The sequence below is a fragment of the Podarcis vaucheri genome (assembly GCF_965113315.1).
Source record: "Podarcis vaucheri genome assembly, chromosome: 1".
NCBI classification, from domain to species: domain Eukaryota; kingdom Metazoa; phylum Chordata; class Lepidosauria; order Squamata; family Lacertidae; genus Podarcis; species Podarcis vaucheri.
In genome coordinates this window covers 64777793-64802794 of record NC_138759.1, presented here as the reverse complement: position 1 = coordinate 64802794, position 25002 = coordinate 64777793, and the positions used below count along the sequence as shown (strand labels likewise).

General features: G+C 41.4%; 1 protein-coding gene across 2 annotated transcripts in view; it reads left to right on the top strand.

The window, feature by feature from the left end:
• Positions 1–25002, top strand: part of LGR4 (leucine rich repeat containing G protein-coupled receptor 4) — a 91922-nt gene that overhangs the window by 53367 nt on the left and 13553 nt on the right. For both annotated transcript variants that reach the window (XM_082236054.1, XM_082236053.1), the window contains exons 3-9: positions 10727–10798; positions 11740–11811; positions 19493–19708; positions 20813–20884; positions 21632–21700; positions 22188–22259; positions 22371–22442. In XM_082236054.1, coding sequence (XP_082092180.1) covers positions 10727–10798; positions 11740–11811; positions 19493–19708; positions 20813–20884; positions 21632–21700; positions 22188–22259; positions 22371–22442 — 645 coding nt within the window. The remainder of the gene's footprint in view (positions 1–10726; positions 10799–11739; positions 11812–19492; positions 19709–20812; positions 20885–21631; positions 21701–22187; positions 22260–22370; positions 22443–25002) is intronic.

Genomic DNA, 25002 nt, shown 5'->3' with positions numbered 1-25002 from the left:
TTTTATGCAGTTAGTGTTCTATATCAACACTTTAGCCAAAATCTACTTCGTTATGGTGGTGTGCGACAGTTTTGATTCATGTGTTGTGGTTTCCATATTCAAATATTAAAACAACTTGTGCCAATTAATTTTCCAGAAAATGATGGCAAACAGGTTTATTTGTGTGTTGAATTACGAACATTTTTAAGATGGGGGGGGGGGCTTGATCATTGAGTTCTTTCTAAAATGCTGGAAATAGTGGTAATGTAATTACCACTGCTAGCAAGGTTATGCTTAAAATTCTACAAGGAAGGCTCAAGCAGTATGTGGACCGAGAACTCCCAGAAGTGCAAGCTGGATTTAGAAGAGGCAGAGGAACCAGAGACCAAATTGCAAACATGCGCTGGATTATGGAGAAAGCCAGAGAGTTCCAGAAAGACATCTACTTCTGCTTCATTGACTATGCAAAAGCCTTTGACTGTGTTGACCACAGCAAACTATGGCAAGTTCTTAAAGAAATGGGAGTGCCTGATCACCTCATCTGTCTCCTGCGAAATCTCTATGTGGGACAAGAAGCTACAGTTAGAACTGGATATGGAACAACTGATTGGTTCCAAATTGGGAAAGGAGTACGGCAAGGCTGTATATTGTCTCCCTGCTTATTTAACTTATATGCAGAATTCATCATGCGAAAGGCTGGGCTGGATGAATCCCAAGCCGGAATTAAGATTGCCGGAAGAAATATCAACAACCTCAGATATGCAGATGACACAACCTTGATGGCAGAAAGTGAAGAGGAATTAAAGAACCTTTTAATGAGGGTGAAAGAGGAGAGCGCAAAATATGGTCTGAAGCTCAACATCAAAAAAACGAAGATCATGGCCACTGGGCCCATCACCTCCTGGCAAATAGATGGGGAAGAAATGGAGGCAGTGAGAGATTTTACTTTCTTGGGCTCCATGATCACTGCAGATGGTGACAGCAGTCACGAAATTAAAAGACGCCTGCTCCTTGGGAGAAAGGCGATGGCAAACCTAGACAACATCTTAAAAAGCAGAGACATCACCTTGCCAACAAAGGTCCGTATAGTAAAAGCCATGGTTTTCCCAGTAGTGATGTATGGAAGTGAGAGCTGGACCATAAAGAAGGCTGATCGCCGAAGAATTGATGCTTTTGAATTATGGTGCTGGAGGAGACTCTTGAGAGTCCCATGGACTGCAAGAAGATCAAACCTCTCCATTCTGAAGGAAATCAGCCCTGAGTGCTCACTGGAAGGACAGATCGTGAAGCTGAGGCTCCAATACTTTGGCCACCTCATGAGAAGAGAGGACTCCCTGGAAAAGACCCTGATGTTGGGAAAGATGGAGGGCACAAGGAGAAGGGGACGACAGAGAATGAGATGGTTGGATGGTGTTCTTGAAGCTACTAGCATGAGTTTGATCAAACTGCGGGAGGCAGTGGAGGACAGAAGTGCCTGGCGTGCTCTGGTCCATGGGGTCACGAAGAGTCGGACACGACTAAACGACTAAACAACAACAACAACAATTTTACAGTGATGATTAGTGTAATTCAACGCACTAATATCTTAATAGATATCATCAGCCAGACAAGGCAGATGTGCTTAGTTTGAGTGTTGAATGCCTAAGACATGCAGAAGTGAATGTCCAATAAAATATCATGCACACCAAATTACAAAAATAAAATAAAAATCATATGGGGAAAAGTAAGAGGGTTTTATTCATATGAATTCTAACCAATCAGCAGAGAATATAATGTTATAATGCCATACACACTCACCTGGGAGTAATCCCTGCTAAGCACAGGGATATTTAATTCCCAAGTACACAAGTATAGGATCAGGCTGCACTTCTTTGCTTAGAGGATGTCTGCTGTTCTAGCATTATAGCAGTTAATAAAAGACCTGAGCAGGTAAGGGATTCAGTTTACATATTCTGCCAGCTTTTGGAGGCAGGCTAAAATTGCTTCTTTGTATGACAACTCTTTCATTCAGTCAGCATAATGAATAAAATGTAGTAACCTTTTTGTAAAATAACGCGTAAGGGAGCTTGATGGAGGTTTATAAAATCGGGCATGGTGTGGAGGAAGTGGATAAAAATATGTTTGCTTTCCTCCCCTCTCATGTCATAATACTGAAACAAATGAAGCTTGCTATTTCTACCCCTCTTCCTTATTACATATATTTCTTTTGAATACACTGTACTGTTTTCTGAACACACTCATGGGCTAGTTGTCCTCCCATGTGGCCTAGACTGCTAGAGCATCTTAGTTGTTGAGATGCCTGGGAGAGGAAGGAGAGGAGATGGGTTGAAGTTGCTAAGCAGGAGACTTTGAATTTAGCTAGCTGTTTCCCTACTTCCAAGGAGACCAGTGTAAGGCAGTGGGAGTCCTGTGCCCATTGCCCTCAGTAACACATGAGTGGATGGCGGCAGCAGAGGGAACGAGGAATTGGACAGGACCTTGGTGCTACTAAGCTAAGCTACAAAGGTGTTGGAGCAGGGCCTCTATCTCCATTTGTCTAGTCTTCTTTTAAAGCCACCCAAGCTGGTGACTATTACTGCCTCTTGTGTTTATCTAGGCACTGTGCAAATAAATACAGTAGGAGATAAGAGATGACAGGTGAGAACTAAGAAGCATGGAGAGGGGAATATGAAATAAAAAGTCTTCTCTACTTCTGCTTAGACTCTCTGGACGTGGCAAATTCTGCCTAAAATGGGGAGGCTGAGTCTCACTCAGAGAGCCAAAGTCTGTACTTAACTTAAGGAACTATGGCACTCCTTACCACAAGGAAATAATTGTGGTGTAGAATTCAGCCATTTTTAAAGGAGGGGTTAAAACGATGACATTAATTGCTTTCCATTTTGTGTCTGGCTCCATCCTTACACCACCCTTTTGTGAATACTGGGCCTCAGTAACTTTCTGTCCTTTCAAGTGGGACCTGAGGGCAGAAAGTCTTTAAAATTCCCTGAAATGTAGAATTTGTGCCACAGAATGTGCAAAATAACCATAACCTTTCTGATGATGATTTCTAGCCATGATGGCTTTAGTATCAGAGGCAGCGTGCCTCTGTAGGGAAACTGTAACACTGAGAGAATTTCAAATGTGAAAATGTTTTATTTAAAGTGTTTGGTGTGTGTGGCAGGCAGTTTACTTCTAACCTAAGCCTGTGATTTACAGTGTATAGGGGGTTCTTCAGTTGGCCATCTTCCAGGAAGCAGCTAGGCTGACACATTTATTAAAGAGGTAACTGTACAACTTCCACCATTATGACATTTTCAGTAGAATTCAGTTTTTGTATGGATCAGTAGAATCCAAAAAGAGCAATCTGTCATAGGCCCCTTATTGGGACTTCCTGTTTAAACTCATTGGTCTTCCAATAGAGTCCAGTGAGATGCTGAAATTCCTTAAGATTAGATGGTTCTGAGGGAATGGAATAATACGGCAGTCACAGCACTCTGAACAGTGTGGTCAGTGTTGTCAAGGCACATGAGCAGGGCCGGCCAATTCATGAGGCAGACTGAGGCAGCCACCGTAGGCAGCAGAATCCAAGGAGCACCTCCATGGGCATCTGCCCACCGCCACTGCTGTTTCACCTTCGGTGGCGAAACTAGATGGGCTGCCCCTGCTCAGAAGAGTCTGCGGCTGGGGGCTGAAAAGGTAGCAAGTGTGCTTCTGAGATCTGAGAGAGTATTCTGGTACCAGGCAGCTGTTCAACAGGAAGGTGCAAAGACAACCAAGTTTACCTGAAGTTTTCCAAGACAGCTGAATCCGGATTGTCAGCTGGTGGTGGTTGTCTTCACAAAAGTAACGAGTCCCTGATCAGAAACAAAACTTCAAATAGAACCTAGATGAAGCATGTAAATTAATTGGGGTGAAGAGAATCCTGACAAAATGAAGACTTAAGGTGAAGTTGTCTGTGCAGCCTGTGAGTTAAGGAGAAGGAAAAGAGCAAATGCCTGTTGGTTTAGATTAGGGAAAAGAATTAGAGCAAGTAAGCAGCCTTATCTTCAAAGTAACTGTTGTATCATAAAGTAAATAACTACCCAAGCATCATTTCACATCTTTCCTCGTAATAGTATTGTATTACAAACAAGTTTGCTATGTTATAATATACTTGCTTGACTTTTGCATATGCTTCATGTAGTCTGTTCATCTCAAGTGTGGACCCAGCTATGGTGCATGGTAAAAGACGAATATGGTGGTACCTCTGGTTACAAACTTGATTCGTTCCGCAGGTCCATTCTTTACCTGAAACTGTTTTTAACCTGAGGTACTACTTTAGCCAATGGGGCCTCCCGCTGCTGTGCCACCACTATGTGATTTCTGTTATCATCCAGAAGCAAAGTTCTTAACCCGAAGTACTACTTCCAGGTTAGCGGAGTCTGTAACCCAAAGTGTTTGTAACCCAAGGTTCCAGTGTAAAGGAATTACCGTATTTTTCGCTCTATAAGATGCACCAGACCACAAGACGCACCTAGTTTTTGGAGGAGGAAAACAAGAAAAAAAGTATTCTGAATCTCGGAAGCCAGAACAGCAAGGGGGATCGCTGCGCAGTGAAAGCAGCAATCCCTCTTGCTGTTCTGGCTTCTGGGATAGCTGCGCAGCCTGCATTCGCTCCATAAGACGCACACACATTTCCCCTTACTTTTTAGGAGGGAAAAAGTGAGTCTTATAGAGCAAAAAATACGGTACTTGGAATTGTTTTAAATTGCTTTTCACACCCATCTCAAGGCGATGTACAAAATAAAATAAAAGCAACTTTTAAAATAGTTAAAGACAACACAGATAAACTTTAAAACAATACAAAATAGATGCGTATGTTGTTGTTGTTGTTTAGTCGTTTAGTCGTGTCCGACTCTTCGTGACCCCATGGACCAGAGCACGCCAGGCACTTCTGTCCTCCACTGCCTCCCGCAGTTTGATCAAACTCATGCTAGTAGCTTCAAGAACACCATCCAACCATCTCATTCTCTGTCGTCCCCTTCTCCTTGTGCCCTCCATCTTTCCTAACATCAGGGTCTTTTCCAGGGAGTCCTCTCTTCTCATGAGGTGGCCAAAGTATTGGAGCCTCAGCTTCACGATCTGTCCTTCCAGTGAGCACTCAGGGCTGATTTCCTTCAGAATGGAGAGGTTTGATCTTCTTGCAGTCCATGGGACTCTCAAGAGTCTCCTCCAGCACCATAATTCAAAAGCATCAATTCTTCGGCGATCAGCCTTCTTTATGGTCCAGCTCTCACTTCCATACATCACTACTGGGAAAACCATGGCTTTTACTATACGGACCTTTGTTGGCAAGGTGATGTCTCTGCTTTTTAAGATGTTGTCTAGGTTTGCCATCGCCTTTCTCCCAAGGAGCAGGCGTCTTTTAATTTCGTAACTGCTGTCACCATCTGCAGTGATCATGGAGCCCAAGAAAGTAAAATCTCTCACTGCCTCCATTTCTTCCCCATCTATTTGCCAGGAGGTGATGGGCCCAGTGGCCATGATCTTCGTTTTTTTGATGTTGAGCTTCAGACCATATTTTGCGCTCTCCTCTTTCACCCTCATTAAAAGGTTCTTTAATTCCTCTTCACTTTCTGCCATCAAGGTTGTGTCATCTGCATATCTGAGGTTGTTGATATTTCTTCCGGCAATCTTAATTCCGGCTTGGGATTCATCCAGCCCAGCCTTTCGCATGATGAATTCTGCATATAAGTTAAATAAGCAGGGAGACAATATACAGCCTTGCCGTACTCCTTTCCCAATTTGGAACCAATCAGTTGTTCCATATCCAGTTCTAACTGTAGCTTCTTGTCCCACATAGAGATTTCGCAGGAGACAGATGAGGTGATCAGGCACTCCCATTTCTTTAAGAACTTGCCATAGTTTGCTGTGGTCAACACAGTCAAAGGCTTTTGCATAGTCAATGAAGCAGAAGTAGATGTCTTTCTGGAACTCTCTGGCTTTCTCCATAATCCAGCGCATGTTTGCAATTTGGTCTCTGGTTCCTCTGCCTCTTCTAAATCCAGCTTGCACTTCTGGGAGTTCTCGGTCCACATACTGCTTGAGCCTTCCTTGTAGAATTTTAAGCATAACCTTGCTAGCATGTGAAATGAGTGAAATTGTGCGGTAGTTGGAGCATTCTTTGGCACTGCCTTTCTTTGGGATTGGAATGTAGACTGATCTTCTCCAATCCTCTGGCCACTGCTGAGTTTTCCAAACTTGCTGGCATATTGAGTGTAGCACCTTAACAGCATCATCTTTTAAAATTTTAAACAGTTCAGCTGGAATACCATCACTTCCACTGGCCTTGTTATTTGCAGTGCTTTCTAAGGCCCATTTGACTTCACTCTCCAGGATGTCTGGCTCAAGGTCAGCAACCACACTACCTGGGGTGTACGAGACATCCATATCTTTCTGGTATAATTCCTCTGTGTATTCTTGCCACCTCTTCTTGATGTCTTCTGCTTCAGTTAGATCTTTACCACTTTTGTCCTTTATTATGGTAATCTTTGTACGAAATGTTCCTTTCATATTTCCGATTTTCTTGAACAGATCTCTGGTTCTTCCCATTCTGTTGCTTTCCTCTATTTCTTTGCATTGCTCGTTTAAGAAGGCCTTCTTGTCTCTCCTTGCTGTTCTTTGGAAATCTGCATTCAATTTCCTGTATCTTTCACTATCTCCCTCGCATTTTGCTTGCCTTCTCTCCTCCGCTATTTGTAAGGCCTCGTTGGACAGCCACTTTGCTTTCTTGCATTTCTTTTTCATTGGGATGGTTTTAGTTGCTGCCTCCTGTATAATGTTGCGAGCCTCCATCCATAGTTCTTCAGGCACTCTGTCCAGCAAATCTAAATCCTTAAACCTGTTCCTCACTTCCACTGTGTATTCATAAGGGATTTGGTTTAGATTGTATCTTACCTGTCCAGTGGTTTTTCCTACTTTCTTCAGTTTAAGCTTGAATTTTGCTATAAGGAGCTGATGATCTGAGCCATAGTCAGCTCCAGGTCTTGTTTTTGCTGACTGTATAGAGCTTCTCCATCTTTGGCTGCAGAGAATATAATCAATCTGATTTCGATGTTGCCCATCTGGGGATGTCCATGTGTAGAGTCGTCTCTTGTGTTGTTGAAAAAGCGTGTTTGTGATGACCAGCTTGTTCTCTTGACAGAACTCTATTAGCCTTTGCCCTGCTTCGTTTTGATCTCCAAGGCCAAACTTGCCAGTTGTTCCTTTTATTTCTTGATTCCCTACTTTAGCATTCCAATCCCCTATAATGAGCGGAACATCCTTCTTTGGTGTCACTTCGATAAGGTTTTGTAAGTCTTCATAGAACTGGTCAATTTCAGTTTCTTCAGCACCAGTAGTTGGTGCATAAACTTGGATTACTGTGATGTTAAAAGGTCTGCCTTGGATTCGTATCGAGATCATTCTATCATTTTTGAGACTGCATCCCAGTACAGCTTTCGCCACTCTTTTGTTGACTATGAGGGCCACTCCATTTCTCTTACGGGTTTCTTGCCCACAGTAGTAGATATGGTAGTCATCCGAACTGAATTCGCCCATTCCCGTCCATTTTAGCTCACTGATGCCCAGGATGTCAATATTTCTTCTTGCCATCTCATTTTTGACCACATCCAACTTACCCAGGTTCATGGTTCTTACATTCCAGGTTCCTATGCAATATTTTTCTTTACAGCATTGGACTTTCCTTTCGCTTCCATGCATATCCACAACTGAGCGTCCTTTCGGCTTTGGCCCAGCCGCTTCATCAGCTCTGGATCTACTTGTACTTGTCCTCCGCTCTTCCCCAGTAGCATGTTGGACACCTTCCGACCTGAGGGGCTCATCTTCCAGTGTCATAACTTTTATATGCCTGTTGTCTTTGTCCATGGAGTTTTCTTGGCAGGGATACTGGAGTGGCTTGCCGATTCCTACTCCAGGTGGATCACTTTTGGTCAAAACTCTCCACTATGACCTGTTCATCTTGTGTGCCCTGCTCGGCGTAGTTCATAGCTTCTCTGAGTTCTTCAAGCCCCTTCGCCACGGCAAGGCAGTGATCCATGATGCGTATAGCAGATACCTATTTATCCAGCTCACAAAGCTTGTTGGGACAAAAATGCCTTAAATTGTTTCCAGAAAATGCAGGATGTGGGCACCTGTCATATCTTGACAGGAATGCTTTCCCACAGTACAGGGACCGCCACATAAAAAGCTCTGCTCCAAATTACTGTGGAGCAGCCTTCTGAGATCTTTAGAACTGTAACTCACAGCCGTTCCAGCAAACATGGGCAGTCGCCAGGGATGCTGGGAGTTGTAGTCCAACAACACCAGGAGGACACCACATTGGTTATCCCCGATCAAAGGAAAGAAGGAGAAACACCCCCATCCACACAGTTGACAGGCCTTTTCTCCCCAGAAATCCAGTGGATTGGAACCATTCACACGGTTTATGATGTGTGAGCCTGTTCCATCCTGATTGACATGTGCACCATCTGTGTTTTCATGCTTGTTACAACTTTTCTGCAAGGAAACACATATCTAGGCTAAAAGTCAGTATTCTAAAGTATCACAAACTTTGTATTCCAAAGTAATAAATAAAGCAAGTACCCCTCTGACTGGAAAAATATACACTTCAAATTCATAGACTTCAGCATCCACTTCTCAGATATCCAGAAGACTAAACATCTAGAACAGAGCTTTCCAAATTTTTCCTGTTGGTGACACACTTTTTAGACACGCATCATTTCACGACACAGTAATTCAGTTTTTGGCAGGGGTACCTTTACCTTTACCTTTACTTTAATTCAGTTTTACTGGCAAACCGGAGGTTAAACTAACCTCTTTCCAGTCCCAGGAGGAATGCAGGGGAGCATTCACACAACACACCTACACACTGCAACTCACACACTAACATGTCGTGACGCACAGTTTGGAAAGCTCTGATCTAGAGATTTAGCAATGACTGCCACTATCACTAGCTCAGTGTATGCTCTGCCCTGTTGGTTGCACCCACATGTATCAAGGCAATGTATGCAGTATAATAAGAACAACTGAAAAGAAAAGTTAAAGCAAATGTATTGAAAAACAACCTTTATGGTTTAACCAGATTTATTAATTAAATGGCAAGGGTGAGGAATCTATCTCAGCTTCAGGGTTGCATTTTTCTCTGCCAATTTCCAGGGGCCGCATATCAGTAGTCAGGGGGACCAGAGGAAAAGGTGGATAAAGTGATGAAAATAAATGTTAGCTTGGTGCGGTAGGCTAGTTTCATCACATTCATCCAGCCCTCTCTGCATTAATCAAATTGAAATAAATGGGACAAGTTAGTCATCACTAAGTTAACTTGCATTGATTGTGATGGTTTACCACTTTAAAAGCACCTACAATTTTCTACACACTGTTTATAGGTTAAAGCAGCCTAAAAATGCAGTAGGCATCATACAAAGACAAAAAAAGGAACCGGCATGGAACATAATATACAAAAACCGTTTTCAATTTCTAAGTGCAATAAGACTTATTTTGTACAAACATCCCTATTGTATGTTTCTTGGTGGCATTATTTAATCTGCACTAGCATCTTCAGATCTTTGCCGATGCATTAAAGCAAACAAGGAAGCAACCAATTTGGCCGAAAATGATCTGTTGTTCGTGTTGGCAGCCAGGAATAACCAGGTGTTTGGCATTTTCTTATCGCTTTCCTAAATAAAACATCTAGTGTTACAAGCATCAGCAGTTGACAGGAATTGGACCATATAACAACAGACTTACTACTAAATAAATGTTTGAAGAGAACACATGAAAGATAAATGGGATAACTCCATCTCAAAGCTGTTTCTGTGATGGTTACTTGGGTGTGGTGGAGAGTCCTTTTGTCTTCTTGTGCATAAATACACATACATACATGTACAATAGCTCTTTTCAGAGAGAATGGAAAACCAAGGTTTTCACATACTAGTTGCACTGAACCTTTGGCTCCTCCTTGGTTATGCCTGTCAGGAGGAGATCCACTTTGGGTTTTCAACTAACAACAGTTCATTGTGAGGTCCAGACTTGAGGAACTTTGGTTTGTTTAATGGTTAAAACAGTATCTAGATCTATAGCAGATATTTACGAAGTTTAGAATTTGCTGGTCTATAGAACGGGGATTTAAAAAACCCATAATCTTCAAATAAACAGAGAGAGCTGTGTATGGAGAGAGCAGTTGCTTCTAAACATGCAGAAAAAAGACAAACAGATTGCAGTAAGGGATTTGAAATTTTCTGTTAGAATTAGACTGACACATCTAACTTTTGCAGAGTCGCCTTCATTTTTTTTTTTAAGAGGCAGCACCTGTTTCGCACAAAATTTCCCACCTCCACACAGAATTGACATGAGTAACTTGGCTGGACACCTTTATCCTACTGCTCAAAACCCTTTTAAGAGTGGATCCTTGGCCCCAATAATTGAAGGATGTGTTATCTAGAGTGGAATAGAAATGTGGTAGTAGGCTACAATTCATAATGTGGTAGTTGTGGCTTGACACTTGTAGTTTAAATGTTACTTATAAACACAGACTCTGAGAACTCCACGCACGATCGTTACTTAAAAACACACGAGTTGAGTGAGTGCTAGTGAATGGAAATGTGGTACAATCGAATGCAGAGCACGCCGGTTGCTTGATGAATGTTTTGATGTCCTGATGATTTAATGCATTAGACACTTAGAAATATGCTGTATTTTTGTAGCCTATTATTATTACTGCAATCTTTTCCAGACGGCTGGCTGGCAATGACCTCGCTTTTATTCATCCGAAGGCCTTGTCTGGGTTGAAGGAGCTAAAAGTTCTGTAAGTAATCAAATTTCAGAGCTTCATGGGGTAATTCTTTACTTCTTTCTTGTCCAGTCAGCATATTCACTGACGGAATGAGCGGAATTGTGTATTTTGTTCTAGGATATTATTATTTTTTGGACAGTGCAGAGGCAGTAACAGGAAAAGTTCTATTGCCTGGTCACTTTTTAAACATTTCCAGTGGAGGATTAAACTGTGGGTGGCTGGTTGCAACTTTGTTTAAATGTTTATTGCTTCATTTAATTGGGGGTCAGTGTGTGGTTCTGAGGGCCATGCAGACATGCATAGAGCACTATGGTGTTAGCTTGAATTAGAACTACGTGGAAGCTGCCCTGTATTAAGTTGTTTTGGTAAAGCAGCTTGCAATGAAGTTGCTATCTTTTCCTTTTAACCAAAATTTCAAGTCCCACCACCACGACTGTAATGGCAAGCTGAACATCACTACAATTGTGTAGGGACTTCATACACCAAGTCCTTTTTGCATAGGTCAGCCTCCATAGGTTTTGTCTCAGTTGTTCACCATGAATGAAGCCTCGGAATTTAACATGTGACAGGGAATCCTGTTTGCATGTCTCAGAGTTTGTGATTATACTCCAGGCGTAGATGTTTTGAGGTGAAGAAACACTAATCTGTAGGCTAAAGGATGTGTTTCTGAAGTCATTTTTTGGTGGCCTACTGGACCTCGTCTCTCTCGTCTATCTCCCTTGTATGATCTCAAGAGAATATGGATTTTTTTCCCTCACTAGGCACAGGGCTCAGGCTATATTGAACTGTCATTTAGTTCAGAATTCCAGCATGAGGGGAGGGAACATAGACAAGTAGTACATTGGGAACAAACTGTACTGAATTTATGAATGTCAGTTGAGAGACTTGTCCAATCTGTTTATCCTGTTCATGTTCTTACCCCCCCCCCCCACACACACCTTTTCTTTTTACAGCACTCTGCAGAACAATCAGTTGAAAACTGTTCCCAATGAGGCCATCAGGGGACTCAGCGGACTACAGTCCTTGTAAGTTTCCTTGAGAATTCTCTGCTCCTGCATCTGTTTTCTTTCCTATTTTCATCTCTCTCTGAACATACCTTGCATTCTGGAAGCTGAAAGCAGCTCATACAGCTCTGTACATGAATAACTCTTAATTATTCTAAATGCATTTGGAAGGGTATTGCTCATGCTGTTTGCAAATGCAAAACTTTCTAAAACAATCAGAAAAACTTCACAGTGAGTGAAAGGGGTTTTTAAATGGAATTGTTACAGGTGCTTTTTGCTCATGTGGGGATACATGATCATAATCAATTGGGGGTCTTTTCTCTCTAATGAGCAGGCAAATATATCTTTACAACTACTACAGCCCTGGAGGGGAGTACGGCTGAAAATGTTGTGTTTGTGTACTCCTGGTGTGTGAGAGTGTATGGCTATATGAGTGTGTGACTGTGTTTGTGTGAGGGAGAGAGTGTTGTGTGCCTGCGTGTCTGGTGCATGTGTTTGTGACAGTGATGTGTGTAGTTTTTGCTTCACCCATCGTTGGAATGCAGACTGTCAGGAGACTGACCAAGTTCAAATTATTATCAGTAATACTACTACTACGACTACGACTACTGCCCTGGACCATCAGATCCCAGGGCGGTTTACAACACTTTAAAATTCAGATTTAAAAACCAATAAAACAAATTTCCCTGCATCTGGCTGATATAGGCCCCACCCTTGATCTGGTGTGAAGATATTAAACATTTTTTCCATAGCACTTCAGTCTCAGCCCAGTTCTGAGTCTTTGGAAGGAGAATTTTCTCAAGTGCAATTCCTTTGTGATCCTACTGGGTCATTATTGAAGGACAGGACAAAAACACAAAAAAATGTCATTGAAAATGCATGGATTTGGCTTGAGAGAGAAAAATAATTCATGTTAATCCTTTTGACCTATAATTCAAGTCCTCTAGCACATTTGCTGATTCAGAATGGTCTAAGGAAGTTCAGAAATGCTTTCAGGTCTGCAAGCTGTTCTGCAAAAGAAATTCATTTGTATTCAACGTTGTAACTGTCTCCAGTCATCCGCCACCAACAGAATGGCTACTATAGTTTAGGGCTTCCTTTATTGACAGAATTATGCTTCAGCTGCAAAGGCAAGTTTCTGTGCATATGTTCTTTAGTATTTTATGCAATTTGTTGTGGCTAACATACTTTTGTCTTTGATTTCTGACTATAGAATGCATTGAAATTGTCCTAAAACCAACTAGTTAAAATCCACACAGAATATGTTATTGGAAGAAGTTGCCTTCAAGACAAGGGTGTTCAACATTTTCAAGCAAAAACTGAGAATACCTTATTGTATACTATTGCAATTGTATCTTGGTGCACAGCTGGTAAACACCAAAGTCTCTTGCTATACAGTAGATCTGAAAGAAAAAGGAACAAGGAAAGAGGAAGATTTTGTCAAGGTGGAAGAAGGCTGTTAATGAGTTTATATCCATTGGAAGTATGCTGAACATGCTTTGCCATGACGGACCAGCCTGTCCAAACAATAGAGCAGTCGTGTCATTGTGCTCCTGGTAGCTCTGCTCTGTCTGCAGTTAGGGTGGCTTGTTATCTGCAGCTACTGAACAGCCATCAAAGGGAGCTTCTCATAGAATGTCTAGCCTCAAGTTTACAAAGGCATGAATGATGACTAGGGGAGATTCAGTTTGGCAACAGATGTTTCATCAACTTGATTACTGTATACTGTGTGCTTGGAGGGTGTTCAAATACTGTCAGTTGTGGAGCCTATAAAGGTAAAGGTAAAGTTAAAGGGACCCCTGACCATTAGGTCCAGTTGTGGCCGACTCTGGGGTTGCGGCACTCATCTCGCTTTATTGGCCAAGGGAGCCGGCGTACAGCTTCCGGGTCATGTGGCCAGCATGACTAAGCCATTTCTGGTGAATCAGAGCAGCGCATGGAAATGCCGTTTACCTTCCTGCCAGAGAGGTACCTATTTATCTACTTGCACTTTGACATGCTTTCGAACTGCTAGGTTGGCAGGAGCAGGGACCAAGCAACGGGAGCTCACCCTGTCACGGGGATTCGAACCGCCGACCTTCTGATTGGCAAGTTCTAGGCTCTGTGGTTTAACCCACAGTGCCACACATGTCCCTGGAGGACTTGCCTAAAAAGAACTTTAAATTGTTTGATGCATATAGTAGTACTATAGCATTATTAGAAGCTGACCTTTTGGGTAAGGATTTGTTCCAGATAGAAATGTTTTGAAGGTATTTGAGGTGTGCAATGTTAAAGCAGATAACTCTCTTACATGTAAAACACTAGAAAATTGCTGGTCTCACTCTGTTCTCCCTCCCTCCTTTCCTTTGAAAAAGATTTACGTAGCTGTCATCTCAGTCCAAAATCTTCAAGTTTAAACGTTACTTAGCTGGTTGTCTGGCAGTATTCCCAACTTTATAGGAAGGAAGCTTTAGGGGGATTTTTTCTTCGTGACAAAACGTATTTCACCACCTCAGAATTTCATGACTATGGTTTGTGTATGTACTGTATTTTGGTAGCCCTTGATGTACTGAGGTTCAGGTTGTCTGAAAAAGACAGTTAACATTTCTATCCTATTTAAGCTTTTATCACAATAGCTGTACTGGTCTATCATGGCAAGGTATGTTCAGCATATAAAACGCTGGGTATATCCCAGTGGATATAAAACCATTAACAACCTTCTTCCACCTAAACCGGAACTGCCTCTTTCCTTGTTCCTATCTCCTTCTTTCAGATCTATAATGGGAGAGAGTTCTGAAGGGTGGGGGACATAACAACAGCCTGCTTCCTATATCATACAGAATAGACCCCCTGATAAAATGGTATCTGCAGGAAGCCCTCTCATGCAGAGCGCAGTGATCTATTGAGTATCTAAGGGGTGAGACAATATTTTAGGTATATTGGCCTTGCCAATTTCAGTGGCAAGTGAATAAAAGATTAATACATAACCCAAATGCCAAGAAAGGTTTTGTGGCCCCTTTTAAAAGTGTAAAACTAAACGTGTGTAATCTGTGTTTGCGCACATGCACTTGGTCTCTTGTGACACAGTTGGTAACTCCAAGAAGGCCACAGAATTGATGTGTTTGCTTCATAAAGTCACTGCTCGACTGCCAGCTGTGGGAGTGCTTGCATTTATTAAATAGGCTATAGTGAGCTATGGCAAGGTCTGCTATACCTACAAGTAATACAGCTGGCATGCCATACCTACAAGTAATACGGCTGGGAAAGTGCTTGTTAACTCAAGAGTGGATTTGTTGTCCTTGCCATGATGCAATTTCTGTTGTATCCAGCCTTATCAGTGCTCCCCTCTTAAATCTAATAACTACTTTGCAGTCATTGGAGTGATTTCCTTGTGGTTTTTGAAGTAGCACTTTAAAAGAACAAAGTTCACTCCAGACGTCTGTTGTCCTGAAGCGGTTTTATCTCAAATGTACACTCTGAGATGACGGCTTGTGTCAATATCTCCTGTTTCACTGCTGGAATAATGCTATTAGATTTCCTGAGCCATGTAAATACTGTACCACAGCAGCAAAGCAAATGAAGAGAGTAATGAGAGATTAAATCGCAGGCCGCAAGAGTGAACAGAACAATCTGCTGAGAATAGAGAACACATACGTGATCTAAATGTACTCATTCCCCTCCATTGTACTCTATAACATCACTTACAACATCTTCCTAATTCTTTTGAGACAGAACTGGCAGGCTGTAGTGCTGCACAAATGGAAATTGTGAAGTGGCGTGTTATGCGTGCGTCATCATCTCATTCAGTTGTTGTGTTGTTTTAGTAGCTCTTGATTTTTATCTGCTGCTTTATATTTGCTGCTACTTGGTTTTGAGCAATAATACTTTAATATTTAAGTATACTATTATTTGTTGTTGTTATATGCCTATATGCCAGTTTGGATACTCAAGTCCACAAGCCACTCATAAATTAGTATATTCCTATTGCTTCCTTGGACGTGGGTGGCGCTGTGGGTTAAACCTCAGCACCTAGGACTTGCCGATCGCATGGTCGGCGGTTCGAATCCCCGCGGCGGGGTGCGCTCCCGTCGTTCGGTCCCAGCGCCTGCCAACCTAGCAGTTCGAAAGCACCCCCGGGTGCAAGTAGATAAATAGGGACCGCTTACTAGCGGGAAGGTAAACGGCATTTCCGTGTGCGGCTCTGGCTTGCCAGAGTAGCTTCGTCACGCTGGCCACGTGACCCGGAAGTGTCTGCGGACAGCGCTGGCTCCCGGCCTATAGAGTGAGATGAGCGCACAACCCCAGAGTCTGTCAAGACTGGCCCGTACGGGCAGGGGTACCTTTACCTTTACCTTTACCTTTATTGCTTCCTTTACTGCTTCAGAAAAACATCTTGCTGTTGTAACCTTCAGTGAACTTTCCTGTTGTGTCATTCCCTGCTTTCTCCTTGCTTGCACATGCTCTGGGGCGGGAGGAGCAGACTACTATCACAAGCTCCTAAATCTTAGTATCGGTGGTTACTAGCAATGATAACTATGTTCTACCTCCATTGTCTGAGTCACTTTGCCTCTGAATAACAGCTGTTGGGAATCACAAGTGGAGGAGAGCACAGATACCCTCAGGTCTTGCCTACAAGATTCCCATAGGCATGTGGTTGGCCAACAGGAGAACAGAATGCTGGACTAGGTAGCCTTTGGTCTGATCCAGCAGGATTCTTCTTATGTTCTCAGTACATTCAGGAATAATTTTAATGTTCTGTCTTCTATAAGAAATATATGATGCTTACTTTGTTCTTGCTCCACTGACCATTTTATGTGTTTGAACTAAAGCATGAACTGAGACCTGATAAGTAAAAATAATAGTAATTCATATGAGTGTGTGCCCAGCAAGCATGAATTTATAGACCAGAATTTAAAATAGATTTCTTATAAGCAAATGTCCAAATGGGAAAGCTGGAGCCTGGAGCACTTATGAAAAGAAGAGGAATCTGTTTCCTCCTTAATGGATAACTACAGAAGACATTTGTAAAACTGCTGCAACAGCAATGAGGAAATATTACTTGCTTGGTAACACTATATACAGGGATGAGGAACCCTTTTTGGTTTGATGGGCTCAGTCCTTATCAGGATCTCCCTGCTGTCCAAATTTGTCAGGTGGGTGGCCCCACCCATCAGTTAACAGCACAATGATGTCAGCTGCAAGATGTTTTGTAGTCCCAAAGACAATGTTGTTGCCAAATGAATTGTGTCCCCCACCCTTCATCTTAGAAGGTCTATGCAAGCCCCTTCCTGAAACATTTAAGTATATGATGTAGGTGTGCCCAGTGTTGCACTGTTTGAGGGCTATTGTCTGTATCAGTTTTGTACTTGCAAAATCCTTCATATTTGCAGGTGTGCATGTACTTTTAAACTATATCCCTATAGTATGGAGATTTACAACAGGACAGCGGAAGTGGATTTAGCAAGCCATTACGGTTGCTAAGATACTTTGAGCCTGGAAGGATAAACACCCACCATCTATTATGCAATGACATGAGGAACTCACTGTCATTGCTACATTGGAACACATTTCCTATAAAGGGTCTGGAAACCAAGCCTTATGAGGAAGGGTTGAGGGAATTGGGCATGTTTAACCTGGAAAAGAGGAGATTGAGAGGAGATATGATAACCATATTCAGATATCTAAAGGGCTGTCACTGGAAGATGGAGCAAACTCCCCCCCCTCCTTCTCTGGAGGGTAGGACTCAAAACATCAGGAAGAACTTTCTGACAGTAAGAGCTGTTCAACTGTGGAACAGACTCTCTTGGGAGGTGGTGGGCTCTCCATTGGTTTTTTTTTAAGGTGGATGGCCATCTGTCATAGATGCTTTAGTTGAGATTCCTGCATTTCAGGGGGTTGTGCTAGATGACCTTCGGGATTTGTTCCAGCTATAATTCTCTGATTCTATAATACTATATGAATACTTATTTGGATATCTGGGTGACTCTTAACAACTTGCGTGTTTAATTTAAGATGGATGTAATGATTACTGCATCCTTAATGTGAGCTGCGGTGGTTTTTGTTTTTCTTTCTCCTTCACATCTTTATTTTTCTTCAGTTTATCAGAGCAGATTTAATCAAAATATAGAACCTGTACTACTGGAGATGTCCTAAACTACTTCAGCAAAGAAGCATGCTAAATACATTAGTTTTGTAAGATATTTTTTTTTTGTTCTTTGGCATTATGCGTCTCTTGTGTGCTGAGAAAATTTAAAAATAGAATTCTCCTAAAGTCAGTGTGGACTTTTGCCTGCTGACACTGGAAAGAAGGAATGAGAAAGAAGAAGTAAAGCACCATCCACTCCTTCCTCAAAAATAGAATAAATGCTAAGATGCTTTTCAGTCAGCTGTAATATAAGCTCATCCATATTAGCTCTTGCTAAGTACATAAGGGAAGCAGCTCTTGTGTAGCACAATGCATTGGGCTTTAAGGAACCATTCCATAATAACATACTCATATATTTTTTTATTGCTCACAATGGCTACTGCCTTCAAAATGAAGAATTCATGTGTCATTGCTAAAATTGACCTGCTTTGGGAATAAAGTCCTTGATCCTTGAGAAGCAGTCATTACAGACCTCATCCATGCTACTAGACTAATACTGGTTTCACAACAGCTTACTATCATGGCTTCCATGAACAATCCTGGAAATGGTACTTTGCTAAAGGATTGACTGCCTACAATTTAGCCATGGAGAGCTGCCTTATACTCAGTTAAGCCCTTGGTCCATCTAGCTCTATATTATTCACACAGATGAGCAGTAATTTTGCTGACAAACTCAACAGGGTTTCACATAGAAGTCTTATCCATCCCTACCTAGAGATGCTAGTGAATGAACCTGGCACCTTTTGCTTGCAAAGGACATGCTTTATCACTGAGCTATAGCCTTTCCTCGGTTTTGTGAATTTCTTAGCTCTCTTTTTACTTTATTGTGTGTTTCCATAATTTCTGGAATTATGAGATGGTCTTTCTCACCAAGATGACTTGTACCTGCCACAAGGACTAAAACTGCATAAAAGATGTATAGTAAAGATATTTTTATGGTACTTCTGTAACAGTAAATATAAATTAGCATAATGAAGCCTATACAATGCAAAGACAGAGCTTTCTCACTGAAATTATTTTCTGCTACCAGTTCAAGTTGTTATTAGCAGAGTATTATATGACAAAGTTCTAATATAGAAAATCGCTTTAAAATTTATGTGAAGACACTATAACGACTACCTCATGTTCTTGAACCTAGAGCTACCTTGTTCTTCTATTCATTAGTAACGGAATCTGTTTTCAAATTATGTTGAGAGACTGGAGACACAGAGCTCAGATCAGCTTCTGTTTACAGTGAGGAAGAAGTGGCCTTGCTGCTGCATAGACTTAAATGTAGTGCCCAGTGAATCAGTGAATAGTCGTGCAACTACCCATTTGTAAATTCTAGGTGTATGCTGTTCAGCTGTTTCTACTGAGCAAAGGTGTCAGCTGATAGATAACATGCACAGTTTGCATAACTTATTCCCCTTTTTTTCTGGGTTGTGCTGATTTGCGTGTTCATTTGGCTCATGATGATCTATATTCAGTTTTAGCTGATGCTCTCACAACTTTCATGCTCCCCCCACCCTTAAAAGACGTTGATGTGTATACTCTATATATTTTGCAAGGTGTTAAATATTCATATTCTTTTATCTTCAGGCGCTTAGATGCTAACCACATTACTGCTGTCCCAGAAGACAGTTTTGAGGGCCTCGTTCAACTGCGACACCTGTGGCTAGATGATAACAGTTTGACTGAAGTCCCTGTTGTTCCTCTCAGCAATCTTCCATCCCTGCAGGCCTTAACCTTGGCTCTCAACAAAATAACCAGCATCCCTGATTTTGCTTTTACAAATCTCTCAAGCCTCGTTGTCCTGTAAGAATTTGCAGCTTGTTATTTTGCTGAATACCTACAGATTTTGTTGTGCTGTATTAAGTACTTTATTGCCATTCGTATAGTAGAAAAATGGCTGCTGGAAAACATTAGCATGTATGATTGTGCTCATCTATAGCAGTGGAAGTATACACATGTGCTGTACATAGGATCTTGTTGCTTGAACCAAGTGGGCATCAGAACTGACTTTGATAGTACAACTCCCTTTTCTTTTATTCAGTATGAGGGGACTTTGTCTTTAAATGTTGGTCTCCCCATCCCTTCCTTAGTGATCAACACTGACAATTTGGCACATATATGGTACAGAAATGCATTGTGCACATTTCCCAGCTCTTGGGTGTGTGCCTTTTTGAAGCATGCTTGCACTGGGTTGTGCATCCAAAAGGACAACCAAAATTCCACATGAGTTTGCTATTGGGCTCTCTGCCAAGCTTTATTTATTTAGCATTTTTGAGAGAGAGAATTCCCAGAAGCCCTTTGGTTCAAGCGCCAATGCAAAAGACAAGGAAAAAGAATCTCATTGGCTGTTTATGGTTCACATGATCAATCCGTTTCAGTGATGGGTAGCAAGGAAGCAGACGTGAATGAATTCTTGTAGATCTGTGATGTTTGTGTGGGTTGTGCAGGATCTTGTTCATGTGTTACAATCTGCTTGGCTTCCATGGGTCCCACTACAGGACTGAGATGATTTAAGTTGGATGGGGGTGGGAGATAGCACCCCTGCTATTCAAGGAGAAAAGACAAAATCTGGTCACTTTCTATACAGTCCCCTGGTAAGAGTAAGGTGTGTGCAAAAAAACAGAACTCTTCTATTGTCAATTTCAGAATCTGAAGGTAACCTCTATCACCTAGGAGCTGCATTCTTAAGATGGGGAATGCAGGGTGGGGTTCAAAATCATTAGCTTGCCAGTTCTGCTACCTTGCTCAACAACAAAAGGGGGTTTGTGTATTAGCAACCTATCAGCCTGGATGTTCCTTGTGAGTGCAACACATTTTTTGCTATCAAGTAAAGCTATTTTTGGAACCTTAGCTCGTACATAGTGATTCCTGTGGTTAATAGATTACCCCTTCTGCTTTTTTTTTCAGGCATCTCCATAACAATAAAATAAAAACACTGGGGCATCATTGTTTTGATGGATTAAACAACCTAGAAACCTTGTAAGTATCCTCCCTTTGGGGCTCTGTGATTGAATAAAGCACATTACAAAAGACTTGATGGCATTGAATATTGAGATTAAGATTTGTTAAGGCTTTATAATTATGATGTTATGGTAATTAGTTGTATTTACTGACATATAAAAATATGCTTAATGCTTTGTTGCACAACCCTGAGCTGGTCATATCACAACTTGCCTTTCTTTCCCAAGGTTTCCAGTGTGGGCAGAACTTTTGGCAGCAGAGCTGGGGGAAATTATCTTTAAAAAAAAAAAGTTTTCCAATATTATTCCAATAATAGCCCCATTATAACAATGCCAATTCATATCCAATTAATACAATTCTTAATACAAATTGATCAAATACCAGATTATACATTTTAATTAAAGTAGCCCCCATGTGCTAGATTTGATGGCTTCCTAATTTTTTTTCCTGTGTTCCAAAATCTTATTAATTTCAGTTACGTTCCAGTTAAAATTGTAATTCTTTATAGAGCAGCTGCAATTTTGATGATTTCTATTTGTGTTGTTACATTAAGTAATTTATAAAATACAATGTCTGTTTTAGATTGCTTTCAAATTGACAGTTATGTTTTGATTATGAAGAAATGTCTGATTATGAAGAAGCTCTGTGATTTCTCTAGTTCTGCTTGAAAAAAATTGTGCCAAAAAACTGGTTTGTTTTTGTTTTACTTTGAGGAAATAGATTAATACCAAGCACTTCATATATTAAAGATGCTGTTCTTTTCAGAGACTTGAATTATAACAACATGGCAGAGTTCCCTGAAGCAGTAAAAGCACTTCCAAGCCTAAAAGAGCTGTGAGTATTATTGCGGCTTCCTTACGTATTTTGTTTTCTCTAACATAAAAACACAAAGCAAAACTCCAGGTTTAAAGATGTTGTCTCTCTCACTTTCTGGCAATCTAAAACTGGGAACAGCTTGTTTGGGGATCTTCCAGGTACTTTCCCTGAAAGCTACATGTTTTAATGAAAGCCTCTTGTCTTCTTACTCATGAAGATAGAATGAAACAATGTGCATGCAGTTTTCTTTGCAGTTAGATGTAAGCCTAATCGTGGCTTGCAGCATTTTGGCCAGTGTTTGGTCTAATGAGAGTTTCCATGTGGTGGGAGTCCACAGGGTGCCACCAAGCTTGTGTGGAAGTTGTCCTTCATGTGAACTAGCATCTTCACATGGATAGCCTGTAACAGCCACCTCAATTCCTGTGATTGCAGTCACACTTTGCCACTCTTCGTAAGACTCTGACCATTAAAGTGTTATTGTTCTTTCCCTATTTTTTGTTTTTAGGGGATTTCACAGTAATTACATTTCCGTGATCCCTGACAATGCCTTTGTAGGAAACCCACTTCTTCGTACTATGTAAGTTTTTTTTGGTTTTTTAAAAAAACAGTGATTACATTTTTTTGTTTAACGGATCAAGAAGTGATTATATGAACTAACAATTTGTCTTCTTAAATGTTTTCACTCTAGACATCTGTTTGATAATCCATTATCCTTTGTTGGGAACTCAGCTTTTCAAAACTTGTCAGATTTGCATTCCCTGTAAGTACCCTTGCGCTATAGTATGATTGTATCCTTTGTCAGCTCCATTAAAAAGTAACTATAAAAATCTTTTAATTGTATTATTATTAGTAATAGACTTATACGTGCCCTTCATCCAAAGACCACAAGGCGGTTTACAACATAAAAACACAAATTATATAACATAACAACAAGAACAAACAGAAACACCCCCCCCAAAAAATAGGTGCCTTTCCCCTCAACTGACTGGGGGAGGGGCCCATAGTGGGCATCCCCATCAACTCTTTTTCTGCTCTTGGCGTGTTCCTGTAACTATGTTATCTCTTGGAAGAGAAAAAGCCTGGAGCAAGACTAAAATAAGCACACTTTAAATCATTATAGTATGTTCCAGTTTTGTTGGTTTGTTTAGTAGTCTTAGGGAGGCTATTACGGGAAAGCTGGTAATGGTTTTGCTTACAGTGCAAAACCAGAAAACAACAACAAGAGCACTCCCAAATTTATAATTAACATCAACAGTGCTGATAATATCTGTTACACAAGAATGATGATGAAGAATTAGCAATGGAGTTGCAAGACTAAAGTTGTGCAGTAAAGACCACTGGGGAAAGCACCATCATGTAAGATACAGGGAGAGTATGTTTACAGCATGGAGAAACATGTATGATGTATGAAACATTGGAGAAACATGTATGATCGAAAAGATCTATAAGTTCTGTAGTTTAACTGCTATAGTGCATGGCTTAATAGAAGTTTGGCAAATACTTAATCACATAAATTGTTTGACAGCACCCTAATGTATATATTTTATACAAAAGCCATTGATTTCCCTGCTAAATTATTGCTTTAAATGGTTGATACCAAATGCTGTAGGCAGGCAGTATTTCACAATCTCCAGCAGCTGCAGACCTAGAGCAGGGGTCAGCAACCTTTTTTCGCCATGGGCCAGTCCACCGTCCCTCAGACCAGGTGGTGGGCCAGACTATATTTTGAAGAAAAAAATCTGAACGAATTCCTATGCCTCACAAATAACCCAGAGATGCATTTTAAATAAAAGCACGCATTCTACTTATGCAAAAATACCAGGCAGGCCCCACAAATAACCCAGAGATGCATTTTAAATAAAAGGACACATTCTACTCATGTAAAAACATGTTGATTCCGGGACCATCCGCGGGCCAGATTGAGAAGGTGATAGAAGGTGATTGGGCTGGATCCAGCCCACAGGCCTTAGGTTGCCTACGCCTGTTATAGAGTAATGTCAACTCATTATGTATTCTGTACACCAGAACCCTTTCAGACACTGTTTATGTTCATGACTAATAGTGGAAGCTGATGCTACCATTCCATTTACGTAGTGGCTTTTGATCCGGCAGCCACCTCTGCTAATGTAAGAGAAGAGGAGGTGATTTCTCCCTCCTTGCTGCAGCCTCTGTGCCCCACTTCCCTGAAAAACTGTTCCTGGGGGATCCCTAGAACAGCATGGAAGCGGGAAGGAAGGGGAATCTGAGAAAGTCCTCTCTTCCCTTGTTACATTAGCAGAGGCATTTGCTGGATCAAAATCCTTTTTTGCAAGTGGAATTGAAGTATTGGATCCCCTTCCTTAATCCGTGCAATCAATCTGTAGTAACGGGGGGGGGGGGGAGATATTCTGCAACTGCTGTTCCTGTATGTTACATTATGCCGTTCTTCTGCGTGACTTGGTTTAACTGTACTTGACTCTTACATCCACAACTCCATTGCTGCTACACTATTTTGTCTCTTCTGTGAACTGGATTTTATTGGCCATTGGTTATCCTGATGATTAATTTAGGGTGATGCCTTCATTGTTGTTTTCCTGTGCTTGCTTGTGAGCACTCTGTTTTCTCCTCTTCGCTTTTCCTTATTGTTCTTTCCTTTGCAAAACCCCACGGTTGTAAATCGGTCATATATTTTGGTATGTTTCCATAAGCTCATCTTGGTGCACACACCCTTTGAAAACATAAGCCTTGGAGATTTGATCAAACAAACCCTTGCAAGTCTTTGCTAAACTGAGAAATGCATTTCAATCACAGTGTGCTTTTTGTACTGCAACCTCAGGATGACTTCCAATTTAGAGTAAAAATGGGATTGGGCTTAGATGAGTCTGACAGCTTCACTTAATCTGAGACCTAATGTGTCTTGGTTGTATTACTTGGCAGTGACCATGGCACAAATGTGGTCATTCTTTAGAAGTGCTGTGCTCTGTTTGTAGGTTTCTTGTGTTTGCTAAATATTTTTGAATAAAAGAAAAGCTCATCTTCCTCATTCCGGTATTAAATTCTCAGAAAGGATGTAGTAGGGCCTACACCAGAGGAAAAGGCAGAGTAGAGGTAGGGAACCTTTTGTCACAGAGGCCCACTTTCCCTTGGCAGGGGTGGGAGGAATCCTAGGGGTCTGCACACTGCTGGTGGCTGCAGACATAGAATGCTTACACATAGCATTCATTCCCCCCCCCACACACTCTGCATTACTTACTTACCACTTTCTCTTTCTGCTCTCTCACAAATCCACACATGTGAATTTAACATGTACGTCAGTGTCTTGACTGTGAGCAAGGAAGCTG